At 53.1% G+C, this 20,230-nt stretch overlaps 2 protein-coding genes across 19 annotated transcripts in view; one reads left to right on the top strand and one right to left on the bottom strand.

Annotated features, from left to right (window-relative positions):
* POMT2 (protein O-mannosyltransferase 2) overlaps positions 1 to 5,072 on the bottom strand; it is a 44,959-nt gene extending 39,887 nt beyond the window's left edge. For 4 of the 5 annotated variants that reach the window (XM_086319449.1, XM_086319453.1, XM_086319451.1 and 1 more), the window contains exon 1: positions 4,596 to 5,059. In XM_086319449.1, the coding sequence (XP_086175575.1) occupies positions 4,596 to 5,059 (464 nt within the window). Of the gene's footprint in view, positions 1 to 4,595 lie in introns of all 5 variants that reach the window. The other variant, XM_086319450.1, reaches the window with a different exon arrangement.
* Positions 5,073 to 5,193: 121 nt separating this feature from the next.
* GSTZ1 (glutathione S-transferase zeta 1) lies at positions 5,194 to 18,696 on the top strand. 14 transcript variants are annotated; one of them, XM_086319469.1, is made up of 9 exons: positions 5,194 to 5,489; positions 10,752 to 10,803; positions 12,614 to 12,681; positions 13,201 to 13,281; positions 13,858 to 13,983; positions 15,438 to 15,516; positions 16,062 to 16,114; positions 16,859 to 16,908; positions 18,161 to 18,696. In XM_086319469.1, the coding sequence occupies exons 1-9, from the start codon at positions 5,475 to 5,477 to the stop codon at positions 18,285 to 18,287; spliced, it is 651 nt and encodes a 216-aa protein (XP_086175595.1). In that variant the 5' UTR covers positions 5,194 to 5,474; the 3' UTR covers positions 18,288 to 18,696. The 14 variants fall into 14 exon arrangements, with proteins under 14 accessions (XP_086175595.1, XP_086175601.1, XP_086175602.1 ...); XM_086319475.1 differs by having other exon boundaries at positions 13,154 to 13,281; XM_086319468.1 differs by lacking the exon at positions 5,194 to 5,489 and adding an exon at positions 10,424 to 10,478.
* The last annotated feature ends 1,534 nt before the right edge of the window (positions 18,697 to 20,230 follow it).

Below are 20,230 nucleotides of genomic sequence, written 5' to 3'. Positions count from 1 at the left end.
CACAGCAGGATCCTCTATGACCCACCTCCCAGAATATTGGAAATAAAAGCAAAAATAAACAAATGGGACCTAATTAACCTTAAAAGCTTCTGCACATCAAAGGAAACTATTAGCAAGGTGAAAAGACAGCCTTCAGAATGGGAGAAAATAATAGCAAATGAAGCAACTGACAAACAACTAATCTCAAAAATATACAAGCAACTTCTACAGCTCAACTCCAGAAAAATAAATGACCCAATCAAAAAATGGGCCAAAGATCTAAATAGACATTTCTCCAAAGAAGACATACAAATGGCTAACAAACACATGAAAAGATGCTCAACATCACTCATTATCAGAGAAATGCAAATCAAAACCACTATGAGGAACCATTTCACACCAGTCAGAATGGCTGCGATCCAAAAGTCTACAAATAATAAATGCTGGAGAGGGTGTGGAGAAAAGGGAACCCTCTTACACTGTTGGTGGGAATGCAAACTAGTACAGCCACTATGGAGAACAGTGTGGAGATTCCTTAAAAAACTGGAAATAGAACTGCCTTATGATCCAGCAATCCCACTGCTGGGCATACACACTGAGGAAACCAGAAGGGAAAGAGAAACATGTACCCCAATGTTCATCGCAGCATTGTTGATAATAGCCAGGACATGGAAGCAACCTAGATGTCCATCAGCAGATGAATGGACAAGAAAGCTGTGGTACATATACACAATGGAGTATTACTCAGCCATTAAAAAGAATACATTTGAATCAGTTCTAATGAGGTGGATGAAACTGGAGACTATTATACAGAGTGAAGTAAGCCAGAAGGAAAAACATCAATACAGTATACTAACGCATATATATGGAATTTATTTTATTTTATTTTATTTTATTTTTAAATAATTTTTTGGCCGACGGAAGAACGGCGCGTCCCGCTCACGTGACGCGCGAGCGCGCCCTTTGCACCTCCCCCGCCCCCTTTACCGCTAGTTCTCTCCTTCCTCCCCCTTCCTCTATATGGAATTTAGAAAGATGGTAACAATAACCCAGTGTACGAGACAGCAAAAGAGACAATGATGTATAGAACAGTCTTATGGACTCTGTGGGAGAGGGAGAGGGTGGGAAGATTTGGGAGAATGACATTGGAAAAAAAAAAAAAAAGAAATAACCTTGCCAACTAGGGAAGGAACATCTTAGGACCCTGAAAATGTAAAGAGAAGGGAAATAATTAATGCTGTTTGCCTCCTAGTCCCAGAGTCCATACTGCCAAAACACTATGATACAACTAAGGCAACTGGCAGCTGTATATAGCAATCTGACCTGTTGCTGAATCTATCACCCTGCTACAAAATCAGAAAAACTCATGTGTACATGGCCAGTCTTGAACTATCCTCATGTACCTGATGATATCAACATTAATCCCCAACATGGATCTCCCTTCACATGCAAAAACAAAGAATGACACCACCTTCTATCAGTATGCATGCATGCTCAGTCACTCAGTCATGTCTGACTCTTTGCAACTCCATGGACAGTGGCCCACCAGGCTCCTCTGTTCAAGGAATTTCCCAGGCAACAATAATGTAATGAGTTGGGATTTCCTCCTCCAGGGGATCTTCCCAACCCAGGGATTGAACCCAAGTCTCCTGTCTCCTGCATTAACAGGCAGATTCTTTACCACTGAGCCACCTGGGAAGTATGACTGATACAGATTCATATGCTTCTCCTGACACCCTAGGGACCTTCAGTTCAGTTCGGTTCAGTTGCTCAGTAATGCCTGACTCTTTGTGACCCCATGAATTGCAGCACGCCAGGCCTCCCTGTCCATCACCATCTCCCGGAGTTCACTCAAACTCATGTCCATCAAGTCGGTGATGCCATCCAGCCATCTTATTCTCTGTCACCCCCTTTTCCTCCTGCCCCCCATCCCTCCCAGCATCAGAGTCTTTTCCAACGAGTCAACTCTTCGCATGAGGTGCCCAAAGTACTGGAGTTTCAGCTTCAGCATCATTCCTTCCAAAGAACACCCAGGGCTGGTCTCCTATAGAATGGACTGGTTGGATCTCCTTGCAGTCCAAGGGACTCTCAAGAGTCTTCTCCAGCGCCACAGTTCAAAAGCATCAATTCTTCGGTGCTCAGCTTTCTTCACAGTCCAACTCTCACATCCATACATGACCACTGGAAAAACCATAGCCTTGACTAGATGGACCTTTGTGGCAAAGTAATGTCTCTGCTTTTCAATATGCTATCTAGGTTGGTCGTAACTTTTCTTCCAAGGAGTAGCATCTTTTAATTTCATGGCTGCAGTCACCATCTGCAGTGATTTTGGAGCCCAAAAAGATAAAGTCTGACACTGTTTCCCCATCTATTTCCCATGAAGTGATGGGACCAGGTGCCATGATATTCATTTTCTCAATGTTGAGCTTTAAGCCAACTTTTTCACTCTCCTCTTTCACTTTCATTAAGAGGCTTTTTAGTTCCTCTTCACTTTCTGCCATAAGGGTGGTGTCATCTGCATAGCTGAGGTTATTGATACTTCTCCCGGCAATCTTGATTCCAGCCTGTGCTTCTTCCAGCCCAGTGTTTCTCATGATGTACTCTGCATGTAAGTTAAATAAGCAGGGTGACAATATACAGCCTTGACGTACTCCTTTTCCTATTTGAAACCAGTCTGTTGTTCCACGTCCAGTTCTAACTGTTGCTTCCTGACCTGCATATAGATTTCTCAAGAGGCAGATCAGGTGGTTTGGTATTCCCATCTCTTTCAGAATTTTCCACAGTTTACTGTGATCCACACAGGTTATACCTTATATAGTGACAGACGCTGCAACTACTCAGTGACACTCACTGCCCATGTGGTTTAACCAAATCACTGAAATGGTGGTCTAAACCAAATCTGTGGCAATCCCAATAAAATTTAATAGAAAATCCTGAACTGCACTGACATGCACCCCTTCAGATAATATGTTAGAATGTAGGGAAGAACTGGGCCTTGGAATGTCTTTCCATTGGGAATGGGAGTTGCTTTATTAATGAGAGAACTCTTATTGGCAATGACACCAAAAACCAGAGGTCAGTCTAAACATCTGTGTACAGACCATAATGGATAATAGACCGGCCTTAGATTACATCCCAGCTATCTGAAATAAGACTTACTGGTCCTTCCTCCCAACTCCTCCACACATATAATTCTTCCTAGGTGGCCAAATGCAGGACCCTGGAGGGCATAGGTTAATATCACAGGTTGGCCTCACCCTGCTGCTTTGAGTCCTGGTGACAGCAGCCTTAATCAAGTCTTGTATGAGACAAATTAAACAGACTTGGTCCATGCCTCTGTGAGTCAGGCTACCCAGAGTAGCCAATGGAGCTGAACATTCATATGAAGATTTGCTAGAAGCCAAGACAGCTTAAAATCAAGCAGTGAGCCTGTTGGGAAAGACAGTCCTCCATGGCTCTCTTGTACTTCCACATATCTCTCTGGGTATGCCCAGAATGCAGGGCCTTGATTCCATTTCACCTGAACCATTTCCCAAAGTTGTGTTTGCATCCAGCAGCCTTGAGAGATGAGATAACGTCTCTCTCTAGGACAAGAAGTATGCTTGCTTATTGCTTGCTATAAAACAGTAAATCCCTTGGGTTTGTTGTTCCTTAGTTGCAAGGCAACCCACTGTGTGCTAGGTCTTCCATCTGAGCCCATAGCGCCACCATGGGGGGTTTCCGGGCCATGAGAAATTGAACCCAGCTTGCCCATATTCATCCTGCTTCCTCTCCCATGAGTAGTAAGTCTTTTGACTCTGACCCAGGAGTCTCATATCTTCGGTCAGCACTCATGAAATAATAACAAGCTAATTCCTTAGCTTCCAAGTGGGATAACCTGATAATCTGTTCGCTTGCTTTTTAGTCAAGGAGTTCCATTTCTATCAACCTCTACACTAACTTTCTTCTCAGTGATGCAAAGAAAACATAGGATCACTTTTTGGTCAAACACATTAACCATTTTCAGATCATATAAAGCTCTTCCTCTTTCCAGCTGGAGACTCTTGAAGCTTTTTAAATGAATTTGACTCCTGCAACTCAGTCCAACAAAATCTGTAAGAAAATACGTCTCTCCTCACAGGATGACCCCAGACCTGCCAGGTGGGACCCTTGTTATCACCCATGGACACACAAGTTGTTCAGGTTCCTGAAAACCTGTTAGGAACCAGTAGGAACATTCCCACCCCCCACCACCCCCGCCCACTGAGGCGCGGACACCCTGCAGATTAGCAACTCGGGCTGAGGAAATTCTATACTGAGGATTTCCAATTCTCCTGGGAAAGTTCAGAGCATCTTTAAAAGCCACGTGAGGCACTGCAGCATAATCTGCAAGACAGGAAGACTCCTTCCTCACATACTGAGGAATCTCACTGCCACCCACCAAAGCTAAAATCTATTCCTTCTCCCGAAGGATGCACCTGGCCAAAGGCCACCACCAGCAACCTGTATCCCCACCCACCAGCGGGCCCCGCCCCTCCCACTGTGAATCCCGCCCCTCCGCGACCCCGGGCCAATGAGAAGGCGCGCCCCTCCTTCCTCGTGGCCACGGCGCCTGCCCAGACCCTCCCAGCACTCACCAGATGTGCGGCGGCTGGTCCAGACGGTGGAAGCGGCTGGCGAAGGACGTCAGCGTCACCAGGGCCAGCAGGGCCCACCGGCCGGCCGCCTCGAAGCGCCGCGAGCTCGGAAGAGCAGGCCGTTTGGGGCTCCGCGCTGTAGCCGCCTCCGTGGCCACGTCCCGGCTTGCGGCCCGAGCCGCCTGGGACCCACATCGGCCCCTCCGGGGGCGCAGTTCGGATCCCGCCAGGCCTCCGCCGGCGGCCGGCGGCATTCTTCCCTTCCTCAGGATGACCCTCCGGCCCGTAGGCACGCTGGGTTTCGTGAAGCGCCCCACCAAGAAGTCTCCAGGGGGCAGCTCGGGGTGCCCTGGGAAATGTAGTTCCCTGCGCCGGCTGCGCGGCGCCGGGGCCCGGCCTCTGGGGTGGGCGGGGAGGGCGCTCGCCTCCCGGGCCGCTAGGAGGCGGCTAGTGGCGCACAGCATGACGCGCGGGCGCCGGCCCGGGGAGAAGGCGGGCTCAGAGAGCTGCGGCTCCCAGCGGCGCCGGGGCTGGGGGCGTGGCGGCGGGGTGGGCCGAGCTACCCGAGACCTTGGGGCGCATGCTCGGCCGGCCCCTCGCTTCTACCCAGATCAAAACCTAAGTCCTGACGTGTTGGGTCCGGCCCCTCACTTTTACCGAGACCCAAACCAAAGTCCTGACGTGTTGGGTCCGGCCCCTCGCTTCTACCCTGACCAAAACCGAAGTCCTGACGTGTTGGGTCCGGCCCCTCTCTTCTACCCAGACTAAAACCGAAGTTCTGACGTTTTAGGGTCCCACTGGGCCCGAATCGTCGCCGAGTCGGAGAGTCGCCGGCGCGAAGTTTCCTGACCCGGAAGGAGGGGCCGCCCGCAGCGCGAGATGCAAGTAGGGAAGGTCTGTGCCGCGTATCTGAGGCGAGGGGCCGCTGCTTAGAAACACTGAGACAAACCTGGGGCCGGGGTCAAAGGTGACGCTCGGCCCCGCCCACAGCTCCCACAAAGACTCCCAGCAGGCCGTGCGCCGCTCGGACTCGGCTCTGCGCCTGCGCGTTGCACTGTTTGTGGGTTGGAGCGGGGATTGGGCCCGAGGCACGGAACTCGAGGTTGCGCAGGTTGTTTTAGTCGTACCCTCCGTGCTGGTCTCGCCAGCCCCCAGCTCGACCCGCTGGGGCTTCCTAGCACCGTCTCTCGTCTCCCTGTTCTGCACACTGGCCTGCGTACTTTTTCCCGGCGGTCAGCCCTACAGGTCTCAGTTGAGTTCAGTTCAGTTCAGTCCAGTCGTGTCCGACTCTTTGCGAACCCGCGGACTGCAGCACGCCAGGCCTCCCTGTCCATCACCAGCTCCCGGAATTTACTCAAACTCATGTCCATCGAGTCGGTGATGCTATCAAACCATTTCATCGTCTGTCGTCCCCTCCTCCTTTCTCCTCCTGCCCTCACTCTTTCCCAGCATCAGGGTCTTTTCCAAGGAGTCAGCTCTTCGCATCAGGTGGCCAAAGTATTGGAGTTTCAGCTTCAACATCGGGTCTAACAGTTAGCAAATAGCCTTCCAGGGTTGTTTGCATTTTGAGAGAGTGCCAAGGGGAGGTGGTGGCACTTGTGGTCATAACAATCACTTGGAGACTTTACCGGTTTTAATTTGCATTTCCCAGGCCTGTCCCCAAACCGCTATATCAATCTCTTTATTAAAGAGTGAGAACAGCGATTGTAGCTCAAAGGAAGGTGGCAGGAACATCAGGTGGAATATAGCATAGCTTTAATAATAATAGAACTTTCCCTGGTGGCTCAGATGGTAAAGCGTCTGCCTGCAATACAGGAGCCCTGGGTTCAATCCCTGGGTCAGGAAGATCCCCTGGAGAAGGAAATGGCAATCCACTCCAGTATTCTTGCCTGGAAAATCCCATGGTCTGAGGAGCCTGGTGGGCTACTGTCCATGAGGTCGCGGAGAGTCGGACATGACTGACTTCACTCTTTTAACTTTTAAAATTTAGCTCTGCAAATGCAAAAAGGAATATGGAATGGTTTATGCAGGTATCATTGGTAAGAGAGAGACCAGAAACCGCCCTTGGTTATATCTGCTGGTGGCCCATAAGTAGGAAACGTGAAGGCTTAATGGCATTTACAGTGGTTCTGTGCTCACCCTTAGCACAGGTCAAAGGTATAACATTCAGTAACTAGGTAAGGTGTTTCTTCAGAGATTCTAAGCTACTGTTTGCGGCTCTCTAGAGATTCCATTCTGTTTCAGCAGTTGCTGCCTCTGGGCCTCAGGGGCCCCCTCCAGCCTAACCAGGTAAGGAAAGGGAGGCACCGTGGAGCAGGGTACATCTAATTGTGGCCACCAAACTCTTCCTCCAAGGATGTCTGCCGCCTATCACTTGCCCTCTGTGCCAGAACTATCTTCACTTTCCCCATGAAAGTTGCCTTCAGGATAGACTAAAACTCTCAGGCTCAGGAACTAATTTAGGAGGACTGGGTTCCCACTTGTGTCCTTACCTGCATGGAAAGTGGAGTTGGTGTTTCGAGGATGATGAAAGCAGGGTCAGGTAGTGAAAGGTTGTTGCTGAACTATACAAAGATGCTGGGATTCTTGGCCTCCAGAGGAGAAGAATTCAATCCGGGGCCAGAGACGAGGCTTGATCGCTCAGAGCTTTTGTGTAATAAAGTTTTATTAAAGTATAAAAGAGATAGAGAAAGCTTCTGACGTAGACATCAGAAGAGGGTAGAAAGAGTACCCTCTTGCTATGGAGTAATGCAATGAGTTATATACTCTCTAAGGCAATGGAGTTATATACTCTCCAGTGAATCCAAAGAATGTCTGGAGGTTGTAAAGAATGTCTGGAGGTTGTAAAGACCAGACCTACTCCCATAATTTACATTTTAAGATAACAGGATTAGCAGAAGGTTTAATCCAGAGACTGTCTCAGGCAAGGTACATTATTGTTATATAATCCTTGTAAAAAGTTCCCTGGTGACAGTAAAGCGTCTGCCTACAATGCCAGAGACCTGGGTTCAATCCGTGGGTCGGGAAGATCCCCTGGAGAAGGAAATGGCAACCCACTCTAGTATTCTTGCCTGGAAAATCCCATGGACGGAGGAGCCTGGTTGGCTACTGTCCATGGGGTTGCAAAGAGTCGGACTTCACTATCTATCTATCTATCTAATCCTTGTAAAGACCAAACCTACTCCCATAATTTACATTTTAAGATAACAGGATTAGCCAGAAGGTATAATCCAGAGACTGTCCTCTGGCAGGATACATTGTTATATAATCTTAAGGAATGTAGAGCAAAAAAAGTTTGTCCTTTCTTCCTCCTTGTGGCCACTCCTCAGCAGTGGCCACAGTGGCCACAGGACTGGAAAAGGTTCATTTTCATTCCAATCCCAAAGAAAGGCAATGCCAAAGAATGCTCAAACTACCACACAATTGCACTCATCTCACATGCTAATAAGGTAATGCTCAAAATTCTCCAAGCCAGACTTCAGCAATACGTGAACCGTGAACTTACAGATGTTCAAGCTGGTTTTAGAAAAGGCGGGGGAACCAGAGATCAAATTGCCAACATCTGCTGTATCATCAAAAAAGCAAGAGAGTTCCAGAAAAACATCTATTTCTGCTTTATTGACTATACCAAAGCCTTTGACTGTATGGATCACAATAAACTATGGAAAATTATGAAAGAGATGGGAATACCAGACGACCTGATCTGCCTCTTGAGAAATCTATATGCAGGTCAGGAAGCAACAGTTAGAACTGGAACTAGACATGGAACAACAGACTGGTTCCAAATAGGAAAAGGAGTACATCAAGGCTGTGTATTGTCACCCTGCTTATTTAACTCCTATGCAGAGTACATCATGAGAAACGCTGGGCTGGAGGAAGCACAAGGAAGGAATCAAGACTGCCGGGAGAAATATCAATAACCTCAGCTATGCAGATGACACCACCCTTATGGCAGAAAGTGAAGAGGAATCGTTACCTCTTGATGAAAGTGAAAGAGGAGAGTGAAAAAGTTGGCTTAAAGCTCAACATTCAGAAAACGAAGATCATGGCATCATTTCATGGTAAATAGATGGGGAAACAGTGGAAATAGTGTCAGACTTTATTTTTTGGAGCTCCAAAATCACTGCAGATAGTGATTGCAGCCATGAAATTAAAAGATGCTTACTCCTTAGAAGGAAAGTTATGACCAACCTAGATAGCATATTCAAAAGCAGAGACATTACTTTGCCAACAAAGGTCCCTCTAGTCAAGGCTATGGTTTTTCCAGTAGTCATGTATGGATGTGAGAGTTGGACTGTGAAGAAAGCTGAGCGCTGAAGAATTGATGCTTTTACACTGTGGTGTTGGAGAAGACTCTTGAGAGTCCCTTGGACTGCAAGGAGATCCAACCAGTCCGTTCTAAAGGAGATCAGCCCTGGGTGTTCGTTGGAAGGACTGATGCTGAAGCTGAAACTCCAATACTTTGGGCACCTCATGCGAAGAGTTGACTCGTTGGAAAAGACTGATGCTGGGAGGGATGGGGGGCAGGAGGAGAAGGGGATGACAGAGGATGAGATGGCTGGATGGCATCACTGGCTCGATGGACGTGAGTTTGAGTGAACTCTGGGAGTTGGTGATGGACAGGGAGGCCTGGCGTGCTGCAATTCATGGGATCACAAAGAGTCAGACACCGCTGAGCAACTGAACTGAACTTCTTCCTCCTTGAGAATTCCAGACCCCTCTCTCCTTGGGGACCCCTAGACTTCTTATCGACCTCCCTAGGAAATGACTCAGTAGCAAGCAGCTTGGTGACCTGGTGCCTGCAGAAGCAGAAAGAAACTTGGGTGAAGTGTCTATAGAGAGATGGTAGACGGGTAATCTGAGAAATTCTGTTGAGTTCTCCCTCATCCATAAGGCTACATATATGTCTGCTGGAAGATTCATGAGTGCTAATTACTGGTAATTCTGTCCTGGGTTCTGCTTTGAAATGCTGGGTACCTGGAAGCACCAGAGAAACTAACTTTGAGTCCCAAAAGTTTAGAGGTGATGTCTCACATGCTATTGCCTTCAGGGGCTTTAAAGCAACAAAAACGAGGGACAGGACCATGGCAGATCTGAGAGGGCGTGCTTTCTCTAAAGGGGGTTATTAATGGTCTCTGGTCAGTGTTGCTATGCAGAAAACAGTCCAGTATCGCCAGACTTTTTTTTTTTTTTTTTTTAGGAAAAACAGGCAACAGGATTTATATATAAAACAATATGATTTTTAATGTTAGCAACTAATTGAAAGGTTTTTAAATACAGTATAGACCAAACAGAACACTGTGGGCTGCCAGCTTGTGACCTCAGCTTTGGAGTCAATGGGCATATTCCCTAGCTGTTTTAATGAGATCACTTGAGAGCATGGAGGACTGGTAGCTGGAATGTTGAAAGAGATGGGCACCAAAGCTCAGAAAATTAGATTTCCCAATATCTCTGCCACTGTCAGAAGGTATTAAGCTGTCATTTTAGGGCAACCCTTCGTTTCACAGATGAGGGAGCTGAAGACTAGAGAAGGCAGGGCTCTGTGCCCAGTCATGCAGAGCTAGTTCCTGCCCTGGGACCAGACCCCAGGTATGCCAGCTCCCAGCCCACTGCACCACGTGAACTACTACCTCAAAACTACGCCTCCTGTCTGCCCGGGACACCAGACCCGGCTCCACCAGAAGCAGAAAAGGCTTCCCACAAGTTCAAGAGGCCTTCTGACCAGACTCAAAGTTCCCCTGATGCCTGTTTAGCCCAGCTTCCCATTGGCTGGTAGTAGGATCCACCCCTTTAGAGTTACTCCCCCTGCCCTGCAGCTCTATGAGAGTGGATGTTCCCTGAGAGGCCAGGGGTCACCACAGCAGCATGGCTGAATCGAGCAAGGTAAGGAAAGCATTTGCAGACTGGCTTCCCCTGTGGGGAGTCCCTGGGACCTCAGGGACGCATGACAGCACAGTTGGAGTCACCACACGACCCCCAAGGCTTCTATCCCAGATAGCTCTGAGTCTGGCCTGAATTTTCCTGATGCAGGCCTAAGGAAGGAGGCCTGGCTTGCTGGGAGCCTCCTGGCTGGGAGTTGCCTCCCCTCCAGTGGACTTCTGGGGCTGAGAACCCACCAAGCATGGGTTAACGTGCCTCCTCTTCCTCTCTCCTCAGCCCATCCTTTATTCCTATTTCCGAAGCTCCTGCTCATGGAGAGTTCGAATCGGTAAGAGCTGTGCCTCCACTGATAGCCAGGGTGGGGTAGGGTGGAGGGAAGTGTGGGTGAAAAGCTGGGTACCAGCTTTTCAGGGTACCACCCCCAGCAGATCTCCTGGAGCCCTCAGCCTTGAAGGCATGTCTACCTTGCAAAGCCAACAAGAGGAAGGAAGGGGCTGTTTTGCCTCTTGGACCCGCCACCTCTCCCACACTGCTCTCCAAAGCCCTGTAGCAACCATGCTTCAGGCAACCTCAGAGAACTCAGAGGTCCTTGGTAACTGGCAGGGAACAGCTGGCATTCCTCACTTCTTATCTTATTTGATCTGGCAAATTAAACAGAACTGGCCAGTGTCAACCCCAGAGGCCTCAGGGAAGGAGAAACCGCGGCCCCTCTGGTTCAGTCCTCATCTGACCCTTCTCTCGCTCAGCTTCACTCAGCCCTTGGCCAAGCTCAGAGTCATAGGCTCTTGCCGAGAGAGAATGGTGCTGAGTGCTTTTGTGTCCATGACTCCATTTAAACCTGAACAACCCTAGGAGGGAGTTATTACTGGTGTCACCATTGTACTGGTGGGGAAACTGGGGCACAGGGAGATTGCCCAAGGGTACTTGCCCAAGGTCACGTAGCCAGTAAGGGGCGGAGCTGGAATTTGACCCAGCTGGTCTGGTTCCAGAGTCCATGTTCTTTCCTACCCTGCGCTGCCTGTCAGCTGGGGAAACGGGCACAGAGGCTCATGAAGTTACCTGCCCAAGGCCATGAGGCTAGCGGGTGAATGTGATGGCATTTGAACCCCAGCAGCCTGCTACCAGGAGCCCGGTCCTGACTACGAAGCCATCCTCCACGACCCCCTCTTCCCACAGGCCCCTGGTATTTGCTAGATTCGGTGGGCAAGAGCACCGGGCTGCCGGAGGACACGTTCCTCGAAGAAGACGCCCTCCTCCGGCCCACAGCCTCCGCCCTGGCTGGGCCAGACCAGCAGCGTGGGCGCTGTCTCTGTGAGCCCGGTGTGCCTTGGCCTCCGGCCCGGCCCGACCACGCTCACCCTCCAGGGTGGAGCTGACCACAGCTGACAGAGCCCAGTGTTCTCCAGGCTCTGCAGACTGTGACATGTCTCAGCCTCCTCCCCTCATTCCTTTGCCTGATGCCGGTCATCGCCGTATTTTAATGCACAAGTGCGCACACTTTTACAGTCTCCTCCACTGCGATTGACTGTTTTACCCTCACTTTGCCGGGATGGGTGGTGGGGGGTGGGGAAACATCAAAGGAGGAGGAGAGGAAATCCAGCCACTAGGAGTCCCAGCTATGCCTCTCTGAGACCACCAGAGAGTCCCAGCACCCTGCTTGGAATCTGCAGTCAACAACCCGAAGAACAAAGAGAATGGATTAGAAAGGGCTTCCTCTCTAAACAGAACCAGAATGTCATCAGTCCATGTGGGCCCTGCCTGGTCACTGAGTGCCTTCCCTCAGCCCTCAGATGGCTTTGGCTGGGGAAATGAGTGCGTGTCTCCAACACATCAGCCCCGCTCCCTGCTAGGTGAGGCCCTGCAGGGGGCAGAGATGACGGGGACACTTCCCTGCTCTCCTCCAGGAGCCCACGGCGTGGGCTCCCCAAAGGCCTCCCCTGGGGATACAGTGAGCCCAGGAGGAAGAGAGACAGAGCGTCAGGGCCCTGGGGTAGGAGAGCAGATGCTGGTCAAGGGAGATGGGAAGCAGGGCCCAGGACTTCCCCCAGTGGTGCAGAGAAAGAAGACTCCATCTCTCTGGTCACCCTGGGAATGTGGTCGGAGGCGGTCACCCAACTGCCGTCTCCCGTCTCTCCTAGCTCTGGCCTTGAAAAACATCGACTATGAGACAGTAGCCATCAACCTCACAAAGGATGGGGGCCAGCAGGTAAGGAGGCTACCCCCAGGCCACGATGTAGGAGGCAGAGGCCTCGGAGAGGGGCCCAGCAGGGGATGCAGACTTCTGCCCATGAGGATGAACCCTGTAGTCCTGTGCCCTGTAGTCCCCACAGCCGGAGGAGGCTGTTGGCTTTCCCTCATGGGACAGGGCAGCAGGCTGTGCAGCAGCTGCCGGGGCCATGGGGAGGCCCAGGTTCCAGGAGCTATACCACAGCACGACTCCAGGAGGGCGGGTGGTGAACCCTGCAGAGGCGCCTTGGTGGCCACATACGAGGTGCAGGGACAAGCACACAGCCAGGCCACTGGGACAAAGCTTGTGTCTCAGCAGCCACTGGGCTTCGGGATTCTGCACGGATTCCCCCAGGTGTCACCCGGGGCCTTGGAGCCAGGGCCTTCCCCAGGGAGGTGGGTGCAGGTGGGCAGTAGGCTGGGGGCTTCCTGCTTGCTCCTCTCTGCTTTAGCTGGCTCAGCCCCGGCCGCCCAGTCCACCAGAGCCTCGTCTCCACAGTTCTCTGAAGAATTCCAGGCCCTGAATCCCATGAAGCAGGTGCCAGCCCTGAAGATTGATGGAATCACCATCGGCCAGTCCGTAAGTGGAAGCTTCGGGAGACCCCGCATGAGTATGGGGCCTGGACAAGAGGACCTCACGGACCTTCCTTGCCTGTGTCTACCCAGGGCGCCCAGCTCTTAGGAGGGACGCAGGAGGGAGGGAGGTTGCCCGCTTGCTTTGGAAACTGAGGGGAGACTTAAGCATGGGGGGAGCCCAAGCTCAGCAGGACAAGGGCCCAAAATGAGCTTGTCCTCCTGGGGAGCCTCTTGGCTTCACGGGGCTCGAGGGGAGGATGGTAAGAAGGATAAAAAAGGTGGGGTGGTGATTTGGGCTTCCCCGGGTGGCACTAGTAGTAAAGAACCTGCCTGCCAATGCAGGAGACGTAAGAAACCTGGGTTCGATCCCTGGGTCGGGAAGATGCCCTGGAGAAGGGCATGGCAACCCACTCCAGTATTCCTGCCTGGAGAATCCCATGGACAGAGGAGCCTGGTGGGCTGCAGTCCGTGGGGCCGCGAAGAGTCGGACATGACTGAACGACGTAGTGCAGTGGAGGAGTGCAGGAGGAGGAATCGGCCATCCCCTCTGGTCCCTGTCTCACTGCTCCCCTCTGGACAGCTGGCCATCATCGAGTATCTGGAGGAGACCCGGCCCACGCCGCGACTCCTGCCTCGGGACCCAAAGAAGAGGGCGCAGGTGCGCATGGTGTCCGACCTCATCGCCAGTGGCATCCAGCCCCTGCAGGTGCAGCTCCTGTGTGTGTGCACTCCCTCCCTCCCCTCGCTCCTTCGAGCCCACCCTCGGCACCCAGCTCGTCAGTGGGTGGGGGCTGGGGGCAGGAGGACAGAGGGGACCCTCAGGGACTTGGCCCTGGATTGTGGGGCAGAGGGAAGAGGGGAGCCAGAAAATACCCATCCCCCGGGGGCCCCCAGCTTTCCAAGGACACCTCCAGAGGCACCACCTCCCTCTGAGGTGGGAAGGGGCTAGGAGGCAGGGAGAGGTGAGCCACCCAGGTCCTGCCTTGACCCAGAGCAGCCTCCCTTTCACCTGTTCTCTGTCATAGACTGGGATTCGCTTCAGATTTTTTTTTTTAATTGTCACTGGTAGAACAGAAATGGAGAAGGCAATGGCACCCCACTCCAGTACTCTTGCCTAGAAAATCCCATGGACGGAGGAGCCTGGTGGGCTGCAGTCCATGGGGTCGCTAGAGTCGGACACGACTGAGCGACTTCACTTTCACTTTTCACTTTCATGCATTGGAGAAGGAAATGGCAACCCACTCCAGTGTTCTTGCCTGGAGAATCCCAGGGACGGGGGAGCCTGGTGGGCTGCCGTCTATGGGGTCACACAGAGTCGGACACGACTGAAGTGACGTAGCAGCAGCAGCAGTAGCAGAACAGAAAAGTGTTAAAAGAGTTCATCTGTTTTTTAAAAAATTCATCTGTGCTAACTCCTGACTTTGCAAAAAAGAAAATAGCCCAGAAAGATGGAGTGACTTTGCAAATAAAAAAATAGCCCAGGGCTTCCCTTGTGGCTCAGCTGGTAAAGCATCTGCCTGCAATTCAGGAGACCTGAGTTCAATCCCTGGGTTGGGAAAATCCCCTGGAGAAGGGAAAGGCTACTCGCTCCAGTATTCTGGCCTGGAGAATTCCATGGACTGTATAGTCTCAAGGATCCAAAAAAGAAGAAAATAGCCCAGAGAGGTGGAGTGACTCAAGAGTGACAGACCCCGGACTGTGCACCTGTGCCCCCTTGTTGCTTTTTTTTTTAACAAAGGAAGTTAGAGCAGACAGACATCCATCTGGATCTCCTGAAAGCTAGTCCTGTGTGCCTCCCCCATCCTGCCCCCTACCCTGTATCAACACCCCCTCTTCACAAGGAACCATGTCACGGAGAAGCACTGGACGCAAGGGAGAGAGGCCTTGGGGTGTACCCCCACCTTCCACGTCTTTGTTGGAGTCACAGGCTTCCAGACTGCAGGGGACTCTGGGGCAGCCTGAGAAGGTGGCCTCCAAGATGGTCACTTCCCTTCCAACCCGGGGCCCAGATGGGAGGAAGGAGCTCGCAGGGTCCAGGGTAGGACAGGTGTACAGTCAAAGGCCGCATGAGAACTGGGCTTGCCTGAGGGGCCTTGGAGGAGTGGGTGAGCTCAGCCTGGCTCCCAGAGCTCACCCCTGATTTTTCCTTGGGCCACACAGAACCTGTCTGTCCTGAAGCAGGTGGGACAGGAGAACCAGCTGACCTGGGCCCAGCAGGCCATCACTTCTGGCTTTAATGGTGAGTCCCCGCTCCTGTGAGCTGCCCCCTGGTGACCTCTCAGAGAAATGGCCCTCACACCCAGGGCCCCGGGCATCTACAGCAACCTCCCAGGCCCTTTGGCCTTGACAGTGGTGGCATGATGGGCAGGGCTGAGGGGGCAGTGGGTTGGGCAGCAACCAAACCTGACCCGAACCCCTGGTGCTTCTGGGACCCTCACGCCCGAGACCTTTGGAAGATAGGAGGCCCAGCTTCTGCTCCACTGCCCACTGCGGGCAGGAAGCCAAGGCCCGCAACGCGGCGCCCCTCAGCGTGAGAACCACTGCCTTGGCCAGCGGCAGGTCTTGTCCTCTCGGGAGGGAAGAGTAGCTGCAATTGCCGAGGGCAGGCACCCCCACACCCCATCACCCATCTCCAGGCCCGATGGCCGCATTCCCTCCAGCACACACTCCAGCCTTGCTACTCAAGACAGCTGCCCGTGTCATAGCTATGGATGCCAAAGCCCAGAAAGGCTGATCTCCCCTTTCCGTGCCCAGAGTGAGAGTCGCCGTGTTGCCTCCCCACAGCTCTGGAGCAGATCCTGCAGAGCACGGCAGGGAGGTACTGTGTGGGGGACGAGGTAAGCCCCTCCCCGGGCCGCCTCAGGCTGCCGCTGTCTCCCCCTGAGACTCAGCCGCCTCCCTCCAGCCTGGGGCAGGTTCGGTCTCCAGAGCTTCCCAAGGAGGCGGCTGCGGTGGGCGTGGGGGAGGGCACCCTCTGTGTTAAGCAGAAGTTGGCTTGTGGGGCGCTCCTGTGGTCCCCTTGGTCAGCTGCCTCAAGAGGAAGTGAGTTTCTCATTCCTCGAGGTATTCAAGTCAAAGACCTCGTCTCCAAAATGCAGAGGTGGTCCAGCTGTCACATGAGGGATTAGACTAGACAGTGTCTCCATTCCCTTCCAGTGACAGGATTCTAGGGTTCAGGCATCCTCGGCTCATATAGGCTGAGGCCCTGGCCCTGTGGTAATTCTGGTTCCCGAGCGCCACCCCCAGCCTGCACCCAGAGGCATCCCGTCCCTGCTGGGCGCCCTCCCTACATGCTGGTGGTTTTTAACGAGGACAGTACTGTCCACTGAGGCAGGCGGGCCTTCTCTGGCTACCCACAGAGCTGGTTGTCAGGGCAGCTGGAGCTTAGCCGGGAGAAGTGTTTCTACCCAAGGGACAGACCCCGCCTGGGCCCACGGGAGACAAGCAGGGGGAGGGCAGCCTTGGGGTGGGTAGAAGGGCCAGAGACAGATGGCAGCGTCAGAGGCCAGCACCCCGGTACAGGCACCAGCGTGAGCCTGAGGTGCACCCCCTGATGAAAGCCCCCCTGACCCTCTTTGCAGGTGTCCATGGCTGACCTGTGCTTAGCGCCACAGGTGGCAAATGCTGACAGGTAAGAGCGCGCCACGGCACCCTTTCTCCTCCTCCTGGCCGCTCCCCTCAAAACACCCAGCTTCCTCCTACTGTCAGGCCCTGACTTCATCTACTGAGGTGACATCTCATGCAGACTCTCCCTGACTGGCCAACGTACCCCACCCCCACCCTGTGCCAGGCCACAGCAGCCACTGTGGCCCATAGGAGACGGCCAGGAGAAGCCGGTGTAACACCGTTGCCATGCCCACCACAGCCCAGGGGATGCCTCATAGTCCCTGCTCCCAGGAGGGGGTGTCTCACCTGGTGGACACTCCTGAAGGAGACTCTCTGAGAGCCTGCTCTCTCCCGTGTGGTGTGTCTGTGCCCAGCAGTGAGCTCTGCTTTCCTCCCATCAGCCCTTCAGGAAGGCCTAGATAGAACCTCTCTGTGGAAGGCATCGTGCTGAGCAATGCTCTGTGCGTGTGTGTGTGTGTGTGTGAGAGAGAGAGAGAGAGAGAGCACGCACATACACATGCGTGTGCTCAGTTGCTCAGCTGTGCCTGACTTTGGGACCCCATGGACTGTAGCCCACCAGGCTCCTCTGTCCATTGGATTCTCCTGGCAAGAATATTGGAGCGGGTTGCCATTTCTCACTCCAGGGACTATTACAGTTATGGAAACACTAACAAGAATGTGTTGGAGAAGGAAATGGCAACCCACTCCAGAACTCTTGCCTAGAGAATCCCGTGGACAGAGGAGCCTGGTGGGCTGCTGTCCATGGGGTCGCACAGAGTTGGACACGACTGAAGTGACTTAGCATGCATGCATGCATTGGAGAAGGGAATGGCAACCCACTCCAGTATTCTTGCCTGGAGAATCCCAGGGACAGAGGAGCCTGGTGGGCTGCCATCTGTGGGGTCGCACAGAGTCGGACACGACTGAAGAGACTTAGCAGCAGCAGCAACAGGAATGTGTAGACACATTCCCTCCCCTCAAGAAGCTCATGAAATGGCTGGGAGATAATCTGTATATGAGAGCCCAGAACCAGACTTACACATGTAAGTCGTGTAGACTGCCACGGCAGCCCGTTCCCATTGAGTGGGAACAGCGGGAAATGGTCCTGCAGGAGACCCGCCCCTCCGCAGAGAGCTCCCTATGAATGCAGCCCCCAGCTGGCAGGCCGCCTTCCTAGGCCTGCGCTGGCCAGCCCCAGGGGCTTCATCCAGCCCTGCCCGCCGCCCACAGGCTGTGCCCTGCGGACCTCGGCTTAGATGGATGTTTCTCTGCCCCAGGTTCAAGGTGGACCTCACCCCCTACCCTACCATCAGCCACATCAACAAGTCACTGCTGGCCTTGGAGGCCTTCCACGTGTCTCACCCCTGTCGGCAGCCAGATACACCCCCTGAGCTGAGGGCCTAGCTCTCAAACTGCGCCCCACTGGTGCTGGGGCGGGAGGCAGGGAGGGGTGCAGGGGCGACACGGCCTGGGCCGAACTTACCTGGAAATGAGCGAGCCCTGACTGCAGAGAGGCAGAAGACCTGAACCCTCGCACTGGCTCTGCCTTCCCACCGGACCGGTCTCTGCCTCGCCCCTTCGTTTGGCACCCGTGGGCAGGGTGGGGTGGGAGGATGCGGGAGTGGGTAAGGCAGGAGGTTACCTGGTGTCCGGGTCCCAGGCAGTCAGGAGGATGCAGTAAATGTAGGCTGAAACGTCTGGCCAGTTTACCGGAGCCATGAGGAAGTCTGCGTGCGTCTTCTCATCTCCTCGACTGTTAACTGACTTCCGAGACAGCCCACCCTGGAATCTGATCATTAAACTAAAGCCCAGGTGTCTGTGTTGTGTCACTTAAAGCTGAGCTGGGTTCCAGAAGGTGAACCGTCTTCCTGGCTGGAATCCCCCTGCGTCTGGACCAGGAGAGTCAGCCAGCCCCTTGCCCACCCCCTGTGGTTGGCCTGGCCCTCGGGACCTAAGGGCCAGGAAGAAAAATAAGCCCCAAAGCCTGCCTGAGAGAGTCAGACAAGACCCAGGAGAGAACAGGTATGAGAAGCAGGAGAGAACAGGTATGAGAAGCAGGAGAGAGAGCATCCTGTGACCAGCTGAGCGCCCAGGGCTGAGAGTGGTACCACTTCTAAGGCTCTCTCAGCCAAGCCCCTCATCTTCAGGGGTGGCGTTCTCTGGACCAACCCCAGGGTTTGATATTTAGGATACATCCCGTTGTGAATGGTCCTGGGAATGGAGGCAGGCTCCTCCACGGGCAGCATAAACAGCCTCCAACTGGTGAGCTCAGGAGACCAACCTGGTAACAGCTTACCTTGGGCTTCCCTGGACCAGGTCCCCAAGCCTGGCAGTGAGCAGCCAGAACCAGGATCACGTCTAGACAGAGATGATCTCCCTACCGCTCTCTGTGGGGAGATTGGGGTCACTTCTGGGAAAGAAACAAGATGACTTGTATATCCTATACCTGAGATTTATCTTCCCCTGTGTAACTGAGGTTTAAACGGGGAATTAAGATATATGTGTCCAGTCCAAACGGAAGTCGCCTCTCTTTTCTTTTTAAATATTTACTTATTTATTTGGCTGTGCCAGGTCTTGCTCGCAGCATGCGGGATCTTTAATTGCAGCTTGTTAACTCTTAGTTGCAGCCATGTGGGATCTAGTTCCCTGACCCAGGATCAAACCTGGGCCCCCTGCATTGGGAGCTCGGAGTCTTAGCCCCTGGGCCACCAGAAAAGTCCCTGTGAGTCCCCTTTTCTTGAGCTCCAATCCCAGGGCACCTAGCTCTTCCCTCTCATCCTGGGCTCCTTGGTGGCATCTCATCTCTTAGATGACCTGGGTTCCAGGCTCTCCAGTAACCAAGGTGGGCTACTGTGGTCCCAAAGCGAGTTTGTCCCAGTGGAGACAGACAGAAGCACAGGAAGGGAGATGAAACACAGCAGTGGAGAGGGAGGCTGTGTGTGTCCTGCTCTGCTGCCCTCTGGGCCCTTTTCCCCAGATTGCTCCAGACTCGCCTGGCTGCATCAGGCTCCCCTGGGCTGTCTCCAAGAAACCTTGAGATCAGAGACTAATCTCAACTTGGGGATCTGTAACGGTCACCTGATTTGGACTTTGAAGGTGATTCAAGCTCCAGTGGATTTTAAAGAGGGATTGAGCTCAGGGGGAAGAGTGGGGGCCCCACACTTCAGGCTGCGCTCCCTGGCCGTCCAGAGAGAGTGGGGTCTGCAAGGAGCAGTGGGTAAGCGGCAGGAGTGAGGCTTGGCCAGTTGGGGTGCTGCTGCCAGATCAAGGTGACAGCTGGCTCTGCCTCGCACTCACAGGTGCCTTCGGAAGCCCAAATAATCCAAAGCGATTGCCAGCACTGCTGA

The sequence above is a fragment of the Bos grunniens genome, chromosome 10, assembly GCF_055505025.1.
Source record: "Bos grunniens cultivar Pamir isolate PY7600 chromosome 10, Bosgru_T2T1.0, whole genome shotgun sequence".
NCBI classification, from domain to species: domain Eukaryota; kingdom Metazoa; phylum Chordata; class Mammalia; order Artiodactyla; family Bovidae; genus Bos; species Bos grunniens.
This window is presented reverse-complemented; position numbering and strand designations above follow the sequence as displayed.